Raw genomic sequence first — 12,116 nt, 5'->3', positions numbered from 1 at the left:
CAACTCACACTGATCCTATAGGGTTTCCAAGGCTGTAAATTTCTACACAAGCAGACTGCCACATCTTTCTCCCATGGAGCCGCTGGTGGTTTTGAACTGCCGACCTTTCGGTTAGTACTTGATCGTGTTAACCACCGCTGCACCACTGGGGCTGTTTTCTATTATAAATACCCAATATTATTGTGCATACCTAGTTACTAGTCCATTCAGCCTTTAACTTACTGCATAATGCCATATGCAGAATCTGTAAAGACGTTCATCATTTCTACCACCTACTGTAAACATGCTTAGGATAATATCTGGAAGTTTCCAGTGAAAAAAAAAAAACACTACATTTTTCCAAGTATGTGAAAATAAGTATTGGCTGTGAAAGAAAATATATTATAAATGAATATAAGTTAAAGATAAAGGGTTTGGCCAAAATATTTTCATTTAGCTACCACAAACATTAGTAAATTGTATAAAATAATGAAAGGAACCCCTGTAGCAAAATTCATACAGACTTGCTCTACCCGCTGAGACCTCAAATGAGCACTGTACTGCTACATTTTAAAACGTTCGTGTGCTGAGATTTAATTTTACTCATTCTCTTTTAGCACTCTGATTATGGAAGCTTTTCTTGAAATAACCATTAGTTTAGCGCCTACTTTGCATATAAAAAAAAAACCATATAAGCAAGGTAAACCTTACTGGTTATTTGTAACGGTGTCCAGAAAAAGTTTCTCTCCCCCATTTGTCAAAACCATGTAAGAGGTGCCTGGAGCTGAATGCTAGAAAATATAGTCAGTACACATAATTATTGATTTGGACAGTAGATTATCAAAATTGGAAAATCTGCCTGCTTGAAGCAATGCTAGCTGAAAGTTATGGCCTTTTTTTTTTTTTTAAACATGCTTATTCATGTGGTTGGCTTGTCTCACTTATAATTTAGTTCAGTGATTCTTTGTAAATTGTTGAGGATGGTCTGCGTTTCTGCTCTGCTTTCAAAATGTTTTCTTCTCCAAATGTTAAGCTTTGTGACAACAAGGAATATCTTGGAGTTCCCACATAAAGAATGATATTTAGCTCAACAAGGAAATAGTCCTTCTTTCCTTCTGCTGAGACATGAAGTACATAAAGTCAAAACAGACACTTAAAAAAACTTCTACCCAGGGCTACCTACTCAGTTAGCTAAGTAGTTCAGTGCCATGTGCTATACCTGGCACTCACAGGAATTCAGTAAATTAGTTGTTTAATGAATGATAGAAAGATGACTAAGGCATGTGGCTCACACTCTGGTGGGAAAAACAGGCATGTAAACAATGAACTAATTCAATATTTCTTAAACCATTTCTCTTTGAGATTTATGATGCGAGTTTCATGTGACCACAAACCTATAACCAAAGCAGCTCTTAAAAGTAACAGTTATCAAAACGATGTTACTCATTTATGCATTTTTTTCCTTTAGTCATTCAGCAAATATATATTGGGTACCTACAGTCTGCAGCTATGCTATCTTGATGTTAGATATGCTCTAAAGGTATTTTTTTCTGGAAACTGATGATGTAGCCTCATGAAGACAGCCAAACAGATTTTAAGTTTGTATCTTCTGTTTTTTTCTGAGGCTCTTCATTAGGTAGTTACGTGCTGGAACAGTTGTTAGAAGAGCTAACAGCTTGCTATTACTGCGGCACATCTAAAACATTGTCCTACATTCCACAACTTTCTCACTGGGCCTAGAAGCCTAGACCTTGGAATCAGATGTTATCAATAATAATAACGCTAATAATAATGACAACTAACTGAACACCTACATTGTGTCACACTGCTACACACCTGACCTACCAGTAACCTGTTGCCATCAAGTCAACTCTGACTTATGGCAGCCCCATGGTGTCAGAGTAGAGCTGTGCTCCATTGGGTTTTCAGTGGCTTTTTCAGAAGTAGATTCCCAGGCCTTTCTTAAGGTGATTCTGGGTGGATTTGAACAGTCAAAACTTTCAGTTAACAGCCAAATGCACTATTTGTACCACCCAGGAACTCCACTTAACATACACTATCTTTGATACAGCAATTTTAAAATTAGATATTTATTTAAGTAATGTGTCAAAGGTTATATAACTAACAAGTTGTAGAGCCAGAGTTTAAGTTCAAGGTACCTAACTTGAAAGTCCAAGTGAGGATTCACTACTCACTTTTACCTGGGAGATCCTGGGTGGTGAAAACACAGGGTGCCTTGGAAGAAAGGCCTGGCAATCTGTTTCCGAAAGGTCACAGCCTTGAAAACCCTGTGCAGCACAGTCAGAGTCAACGCAACAGCAACTAACAACAACACATATCACATGTAGAATAACCAGACTAGAATCGGCCTGAATTTTGAATCGATCCTGTTACTCTAGTTACTTCGTCTTTTGGAACAACACCTTAAAGAAGTCAACAACTTGAGATGTCATAAAGACCACAAACTGACAAGTGCAGAATCACTAGACCAGAGCAGGTAATGAAAGCTGTCCACGTTTCTAGTACAGTTGACAGCATCATATTTCTTATTGTGTACCTGGCACTAATAGATAAGATATGATGCAATTCTGGTAACTGGCATCCAGTTCGTCCTCACTGAGGACTTGGTGAAATTATCATTAATGGAATTGCCTATTTCGGGATCCTTTTTTTCCATTGTCTGGTTTTGAACTGCCTTCAGATCGTTTTTATGCCCCATAGGGCCTTAGAATGCTTGTTTATTTATTTTACCCAAAACCTTTAATACAAATTGCAGAAAATTTTTAGTCTTTTATCATTCCGATTTTACATAATTAATAATTATGTTATTAATTTGATAATTATACTGTTGTTGTGAGTTGCCATCGAGTTGATTCCGACTCATGGTGACCCCATGCGTTACAGAGTAGAACTACTCCACAGGGTTTTCTTGGCTGTGATCTTAACTAAAGCAGATCGCTATGCCTTTTCTTCCACGCTAGATCGAAGGTCGTTCCCCTCCTCATCATCCTCTGAGTTACAGTTGAATCGCTGGAGGTATTTTGAGTCTAGATTTCCATAGGAAAAGCAGTGTCCAGCTTCAATTCCAAACTAAATGGAGTTCTTCTATTCGTGGATCATTAGATTCCATGTCACCTCCCATGTATCAGAATCAAACTACCCTTTGATTAGAACAATTTAAAGTATTACTGTCCAGCAATTGATTTCATACCTACCACTATTTTTAGGAAGGGGCTCTGGTGGTGCAGCGGCTAAGCACTTGGCTTTGAACTGAAATATTGGCTATTCAGACCCACCTATTGGCTTCTAGGAAGAAAGACTCAGTGATCTGCTCCCATAAAGACTACTGCCTAGGAAACCCTATGGGGCAATTCTGCTCTGTCCTTTCCGGTCGCCGTGAGTCGGAATCGACTCCACAGCACCTAACGACACTACTTTTAGTATAGCTTCATATTAACCCTTTATGGGCAAACGTTTTTATTCTCCAAATTACTACTTCTGTTACGTAAGTTCTCTATTTGGAGGCTTGTTTAGTAAAAAAAACCCTGTTAATTCTGCCTCGAAATTATCTTCTAAGTCTGTACTTTTCACACACCACCATTATTAGTTGAGGCCACAACTGTTCCTCAAGTATAATATCTCAATTCCCAAATTTGGTCTTTCCTTACTTTATTTTTCTATAGTAACATCTGACTTAAAATATATAAGTGATGCAAACAGTTTGCGCTCGACTGCTAACCTAAGGGTTGGTGGTCTGTATTCACCCAGTGGTACCATGGAAGAAAAGGCCTGGCAATCTGCTTCCACAAAGATTACAGCCAAGAAAACCCCATGGGGCAGCTCTACTCTGTAACACATGGGGTCACCGTGAGTCAGAATCGACAAGTCTATTGTCTGAACCAAATAACTCTCTGTGCAAGCACAGAGGAGAACTGCCGCATTGATTATCTCAATCTTGAAAGTAAAAAAAAAAAAAAAATTGACTATGGGGGGAAAATCCCCTTAGACAAAAACTCAGAGTATACTAGAAATAACAGTGGAATTAATAGCTCTAAGCTTCTGTCATGCCTCTATTTCATTGTCTGTAGTTTTGTAGCCTCTTCTCAAAAAAGTGGCAGGGGGAGGGGTAAAATGAACTCCAAATTCCCTTCAAATCCTAAAATGCTACACAACTTTACCTATGTTGTCTCTGAGGCAGAGCTGGAGAATACCATGAAAAACCCATTGCTGTTGAGTCAATTCCAACTTATGGCCACCGTACAGGACAGAGTAGAACTGCCCCTAGTAGGGTTTCCAAAGAACGACTGGTGAGTTCAAACTGCCCATCTTTTGGTTAGCAGCCGAGCTCTTAACCACTGTGCGGCCAGGGCTCTGGAGAATACCACAGTTGATGCCTTTTATCCTTTATTGATTGGTGGTTAAAATATATATATATAGTTTGTTGGCATTTTGTTGAGAGCTGGACCCTTTTTTATTTTTTATTTTCTTTGAAACATCTGTGAGAGTCAAGGAGGCATTTTTACCTGGATCTACGTATTTTATTAAAAGGAAAAAAATTATTTACAAATGCGGGGTTATTTTTTTCCTTCCACTTTTGCTCTTATGTGCATTTTTCTCTGTGATTCTAGAGTAAAATAATTCAGAGCCATAAAAGCATTTTAGGGTAGTTTTCATCTGACCGCAGCACAATGAAGGTTTATCTCTAAGCTGTTCAGGCGAGTACGCCAGTAGAGCCTAATGGGGTTGTATTTCCCCTTTTCCACTACAGGGAAATTATGTCATTATACCACAGAAGGCACACAGCCATATTTGCTAAATAAAACACACTAAAATGAATATTAAAAGCAGTCTAGGTAAACACCTCATTTTAAAGGAATTGCCCGGATCACAAAAGAAGGCAATGTAGTGCTTTTAGAATTCACCTCAGTTATTCCTTCTCTGCTCAAAATCCTCAAGCAGCTGCCTATCACTTAGAAATAAAATCCTGACCCCGGACCACAGTTCACAAGGCCTTCCGAGAACGGCCCCTAGCTGTTTCTCCCATCTTATCTCACGCTGCTCCCTCCCTTGCTGTCTTGTACTATAACCGCAGCATCTTCTCTTTACTGATGTTCCCATGCACCAAATGGGCTCCTGCGGTAGGAGGTTTACACGAGTTCTGCCCTCCCTCTCCGCTGGAATGCTTGCTGCCCTCCTGTCCCTCTGGTCTGTGAGCAAATGCCTCCTCCCTAGAGAGGCCTTCTCCCATCATGGACCTGAAACAGCAGCCCACTTTCCTCTGCCTTGTTTTCCTGCTTTATTGTACTTTCATGTCTCTTAGCAATGCCTGACATTATACCATATATTTCTTTATTAATGGACTGCCTGCCCATGAACATAACAGCGTTGTCTCTTTGGTTACTAATGCCTTAAACTGTATCACTTTAGAAACATTGCAATATTTTTTGAATTAATATATTTGCTGACTGAGTAAATGAATTACTATACCTAACTCATCCCCATATTTCAATCCCATCCTGGCAAGATCACTCATGATTTGATTAGAAACCAAAGTATAGAAACCTAAGGGGAAATGCCTTTTTTTTAAACCTACTTAATAACTGTGGAATGATTTTTTTTTCTCTCTGTAGTTCATGGTTGATGGTAATTGACTTCTTGTTAGTCTGAAGACATTTAAAACATAAAAGCACCCTTTCTCTCACAAAGGCACAGAGCCAGTTTTTTTTTTTTTTAATTAGTAGACATTTTAGCACTTACTGACTTACCGGCTGGAAATAGATGAAGTGTGGGTTTTATAATATGTGATCAGCTGAGTCCTAACAATGACTTAAATTTGTTTCTGAGACTTTTATAACTACAAGCAAGGCGTGATTTATATTTTGGATGTAGAGAGATTCACCTTTTATATGGATCTAGTTATCCGTCTGTTCTCAGTGGTAACCTGGAAGTATGAGAGGTCATTGCTGGCCTGGAGCAGTGTTGAACTACATGACAGAGGTGTTCAAAATTCTTACATCTAGTTCCAGATAGATCATTTGATCCCTAGTCACAGCCTTAGAGAAAGTAATGATTTTGAGCCATTATGCCCTCGTGAATTTGCTGTAGTTCATCAGTTTATGCTAGAGATAGGTCACTATTGTGTAGACTTTCTAGGAATATTTGTTGTATTGGAAATAATAATCTTTTGCAGGTGCCGAGAATAGATTTTTTTCCTAATCTCTTCTTTTGAGAATAGATTTTAAAGCACAAAATTCCAGTTTAATTAACTACACTATCCTATTATTCTTTTTTAAAAAAAAATAATAAACACTATCATTTTACTATATCCAAGTTTGTTCTTATCTTTTACTTAATTGTTTACGTTTTTGTTCTTACACTCCAGGAATTTATAGTATTTTAAAGATGATTTAAACACTAATCATTTTAACCATATATTTACTTTATATATCGAAGGTTAGCAAACTTTCATTGTGAAGGGCAGATAGTAAATATCTTTGGCCTGTGGGCCATATGGTTTCCGTCACAACTATTCAGCCCTGCCTTTGTAGCACAGAGAGTACCTAAATGAATGAGCATGTCTGTGTACCAATAAAACTTTTTTTTTTTCAAAAGCAGGCAGCAGACCAGTTTTGGTAGTTTGCCAACCCTTGTTACATATCACTGTACACCAGATTTTTCAGGGAGAAGATCGTGTATTTCTTGAGGGTGAAAGCAATCCTGTCGTAGAGAACGAGGCAGATGCATCCAATAAATTCTAGTTAAATTGATTTAAATATAATACAAAGTATGTAATAGTTGGTGCAGTAGGAAGTTATGAATTTTGAATGGAAGTTATCCGTTGTGTAGTCCAGTGGCTCAAATATAAAACTATCCACAGGATAAACACCACTTTAATTTTAGATATTTAAAAAAATCTTGCCCTTCCTGATAAATTGGTTTGTTATTATTAGCTATGACTCATCACATTTCCCCTTTAGCCCTGACTCTGAGAACTAAAAGCTAACTCAGATCTAAGAGCTAAGTTTTGTGCTCCATTAAGGAGTCCCTGGGTGGCGCAGATGGTGAAGTACTCGACTACTAACTGGAAGGCTGGTGGTTTGAGCCCACCCAGAGGCACCTTGGAAGACAAGTCTGGAAATCTGCTTCGGAAGGTCACAGTCTTGAAAACCCTGTGGAGCAGTTCTTCTCTGACACATGGGGTCTCCATAAGTCAGAGTTCACTCAACAGCAACTAACAACAACATGTTGTTGTGTGCTGTCAAGTTGATTCAGAGTCGTTGCAACCCTTATATGACAGAGTAGATCTGGCCCATAGGGTTTACTAGGCTGTAATTTTTTTTTAATCTTTACAGGAGCAGATCTCTAGGTCTTTTCTCCCGCAGAGCAGCTGGTGGGTTCAAGCCACTGACCTTGCAGTTTGTAGCCGAGCCCTTAACCATTGCTCCCTAGGGCTCCATAACAACAACATAGTAGCCATTATTAGCCTAGATTTTCCAGTACCATTATCTCCCATGCCTTTGTTGACTTAATTCTCTTTTGAAATATTATATACATGTAAACTGTAGATACAAGTTTTACGTAGCAGAAAGGTAAAAATTGAGTGTGGCTCCCTGATGGAGTCTTTTGAGACGCTTTGCATATGAGATGTGGAACTGGATGAGAGGAAAAGAATGAAAGTAGTTTTGGATCAGAGTAATATAAGCAATGGCATCAAGGTAGGGCTTGTCGGAATATTGGGCTAAGTTAGATATTGAGAAGCAGCAACAACAAATGTCTTGAATCACAGTTTGACCAGTTTCATCAGTAGGAATGAATTTGAATTCCTCAATTCCTCAAAAGCATAAATAAAGAAGGGTTTCACTTGATATCGGGGTCAATAGTGTTGGGGAGCTATTTACAGGTTTTGTGTATTTGAACAGTTTAAACTTATCTAGTACTAGTTGGGAAACCGAGATGGTGTAGTGGTTAAGTGCTACAGCTGCTAACCAAAAGGTCGGCAGTTCAAATCCACCGGGTGCTCCTCGGAAACCTTATGGGGCAGCTCTACTCTGTCCTATAGGGTCGCTATGAGTCAGAATCAACTCAAAGGCAACGGGTTTGGTTTTTGGTTTTAGTAGTAGTTGCCAAAATATATATATTTTTAAAATCGAAGTGAAATAAACTCATTGCTTTGTATCATTTCATGATGCACCTTGAGATAAGTATGTCTTCAGAGTGTAACAGTGTAAAAACCAAGGGTGAGAATCACTGCTCTATATGCTCATAGAAATTATCATATTGCAGTAATTATTTCACCAAATACTAATATAGTACTTCACTGATTATTAATAGGTAATTGTTACTCTATTTGAAAGAGTGTTTAAACAAAGAATTGTTAAAGAGTACCATCTAAAATAAGCAGAGCTTCTAAATTGTTGGTTTTTATGTGTATTTAATTAAAAGTAATTTTCATAAATATGTTTATGTAATTTAATTTCCTAGAAATAATGTTTTTCTAATTTTGATTTGCTTTTCTTTCAGTTGTTTTACAGGTTTGCAGCCTGGTCCTTTACCCCATCAAGTTCATTGAAACTGTGAGCTTGAAAATTTACCATGAGTTCAATTGGGGTTATGGCCTGGCCTGGGGTGCAACTATATTTTCATTCGGGGGTGCCATCCTTTATTGCCTGAACCCTAAGAACTACGAAGACTACTACTAGAACCAATGGTCTCAAATTTGGAAAACAACAACCAACCATCCAACAAAAGGATTATGCCTGCGTCTTTTCTAACTCAGTATTTTCTAAAACACTTGTGGAGCTTCAAGCAGTTTGCTCAGTTGATTTAATATCCTTTGCCTTTTGGCTGTCAACATCATAACCAGCTTTTACATCCATTTTAGGGACCTGCACAAATTAAGAGAGCTGATTAGACATAGGCAAATGCTGCAAACTTCCAATATGTTCATGTCATTTTTGTTTGTTTGTTTTGACGAGTGAAGGGTCTATATGACAGCAACCATTGTGAGAAGCTAGTTGAAATGAGAAATGCCTGAATCTCCTATTGTCCGCAGGGGAGGAGCTGGCATAAGCAACATTTAGAAGTTCCTTTGCGCTGGCGAGGATTCCACTCTTAGAGTCCTCATCCCTGCTTATCCCACCCAGTGACTGCTTTGGCAGTTGGTTATTTGCTTGAGTGAGCTCCTAACGGGAGTTGTGAATGTAATGGTTAATGGTACACATTCCGCTTTCAAGAATACTGTTTTTAATGGGAGTTTATGCTTTGGCAGTCAGCCTCTCCCTGGGAAGGGAGTCAAGACTTGGAGACATGTGCTTTTCATTATGTGGTTAGAAATTGTGCCTCAGCCATATCTAGAATGGGGGAAAATTGAGGGTCTCTGCTTTCCCTGGGGCAACTAGAAAGAAACATGCATGAGTTGCTTCTGTCCTAAGTACCCTTTCAATCATTTACCAAACATTGCCGCAAACAATTGTGCATATGTAATGAGCTTAACTATTTTTATAGAAGGTGAACCATTAGCATAAATGGTAATAAGTTGTTCCCTAGCCCTACTCATACTTCCACCTGTTACACATAAAATTGATATTTGTTCTAGTGAAGTTGTTTGAACACTAACTTTGTACATGTTGTTAAGCCGCTTAGGTTGGTATTCACACTTATTTACCACACGAAAGTACGTAGACCTTGAAGCTTTTGCTCCGTGTTCTCTACTGTTTCACTGGAAAGTTTTAATAGAATTTCATAAAAAGAAAAATGAAATAGTGTTAAGCTGAAAATGAATGATTCTTCTGTGAGCACTGTAGTTCAAAAGAGTGTAGCAATTAGGGTGATCATTTTGTTTAAAATTCAGTAAAATAGGAAGCTATTTTTTTTTCAAGTATTTTAAATGTCATTAAAAAGAGAGAGAGAGAGAATAGAGATAGATTTGTATAAATATCTCAGTAGAGGAGTAGAATTCATCTGATTATCACCTGGTCCTCTGAAGTTAACTGATGGGCTGACTGATCTGTGCACATAATTGTGATGCACTTACATGAAGGGACTCTAACTGTTCAAATGGAAAGGAATGTCAAAATGATAAAGTTTACAAATGATGTCACACTGCAAACTTGTGTTAATTCTGCTTCATATTCAAATGTGGATGGCTTAATCATAAACATATTTTTATATCTAATATACAGTTCAAATAAAAAGGTTATAAAAAGTTATTTTTGTTAAAAAAAAAGACAGGAAAACAGTATATCCTGGTTTTGGCCCTCTTGCAGAAAGAAGCCTTGGAGAAGTCAATTAAAATGCACCTATGTGCTATTTATTGTATTGCAAACTCCATTAAGAGCAGGATTATGTCAACAGTATTTAATAATTTGCTTTATCTCCCAAAGAGAGAGTCTGGTTTTAAGCTTGTCTTAAGAACTGTTGCCAAAAACAACAGCAAAAATAATAATAAATTAAAAACACTTTATTTTATTACTCAAATGCTGAAAAGAACATATGAATTTTCTATAGAATCATTAAGTAAATATGAAGTACCAGGCTTATTTTAGCAATGCTAAGCAAAAGTGATTAAATGCATCCTAGAGAGAAATCTTTATAGAAGAATATGATTCAGTAAAGAATTGTAAGAAACGAAGAGTGGAACTTTTCCAGAAAGATATTAGTATTATAGAATCTTTTGAAGCAATTTTCTTGAGAAATAGTAAAATCCGAGGCAGACTGTCTTACAGTTAATTTCATATTGTCAGAGCAGCATGAGAAATACGATATTTGGATAGGGATTTCCACTACTAAATACCCTCAGTTGTGAGAGAATCTCTTTATTCCCGAATAATAGAAGAACAGAACAGTACTTTGGTGCTGACATCAATGAGGCACTTGTCTTAGTCCTAGGAGAGGATGCAGTGTGCTGTTAGACCAATCTCATACCTTGAGACTTATCACATTTTCATTTTCTGTCAATATGACAAGGTGGGAAGTGACAGAATGTGTTAAGGCACACGTATCTGCAGTTTTACTGAAAAGTAGATTTCTTATATGACTTTTTTTTCCCCCTTCCCAGTAAAGAGCCCTATGCTATCTGGCTGTCTCCACTAACATTTGGAAGTCTTTCATCACTAAGAAGCTCAGCTGAACATGAAAATTGTTGCCTATTTCAAATACTGTTTTGTCTATCAGAATAAACACAAGTGAATTATTCACGTACATTAATAGTATGTTTTTGCAGCTTTAGGTTGTCTGATGTTTTCTTACAAGCAAAATTGGTAACCATAAACCCATTGTTTATCATATGTTTGTGTGTATATATGTATACATATGTATGTATACACACACACACACACACAGAGCATAAAGTACACAGCAGGGCTAGTTATTTGGATTTCTTGCACAACTATTTAGCTTTTTGTAAGTTCAGCGTGTACATTTTAAAGACATAAATATAGAGAGACTTATGTGTTTGAAATATAAATGATCTATATGGATTAGCATGTACCTGTATATTATTAAACATGCAATGAACTGACTGGTAAGTGATGTCTAATCATATGGCTAGCAGTGTAATTTATTCAGACTGTATTTTTGTACAGAGCAGCGCACACTAACCTATGCCTTTGTGTCCTCTTTAATGCCTAAAACTGTGCCTAGAAATTTCATCTGTCTTAAATAAAATATACTTCATGCTGTTTATGCTATAGTTTCTCTACCGCTGTTCAATATTTATTATTTTAAAATATATGACATGTTTACTACTTAAATATGAATTCATGATATCCTGGTTATTTTTTCTCTTTAAACAATCATCTGGGGGAAACCTGTTTTTCACTCCAGTGGTTTTGAGTTTGCAGTTTCACGATCAGTTCTTCATTTCATGATTTTTCTAGCTGACATGAAGTTACTTATGTGGACAAAATAAAAATAAAAGTGGTTTCACTGATGTGGCTTGACTTTGTGTCTTCTCTGCTGCGTAGACCCTGTAGACAAGGCTTCTAAATTACATGTCTTCAGCTCATTTTTCCTTTAAAAATATATATTATTTAGAAAACACGTATAGTGGCTGATTTTTCGGAAATCGTTCACCAGGCCTTTCTTCCAAGGCTACTCTGGGTGGATTCGAACCTCCTAACTGTTGGTTAGTAACTGAG

The 12,116-nt window shown here is 37.3% G+C and overlaps 1 protein-coding gene across 1 annotated transcript in view; it reads left to right on the top strand.

Annotated features, from left to right (window-relative positions):
- TMEM47 (transmembrane protein 47) overlaps positions 1-11,908 on the top strand; it is a 33,130-nt gene extending 21,222 nt beyond the window's left edge. The window contains exon 3 of the mRNA XM_003420174.3: positions 8,500-11,908. Within this exon, the coding sequence (XP_003420222.1) occupies positions 8,500-8,678 (179 nt within the window). The 3' untranslated portion in view covers positions 8,679-11,908. The remainder of the gene's footprint in view (positions 1-8,499) is intronic.
- Positions 11,909-12,116: the final 208 nt, after the last annotated feature.

Source organism: Loxodonta africana, chromosome X (assembly GCF_030014295.1).
Source record: "Loxodonta africana isolate mLoxAfr1 chromosome X, mLoxAfr1.hap2, whole genome shotgun sequence".
NCBI lineage: Eukaryota > Metazoa > Chordata > Mammalia > Proboscidea > Elephantidae > Loxodonta > Loxodonta africana.
This window is presented reverse-complemented; position numbering and strand designations above follow the sequence as displayed.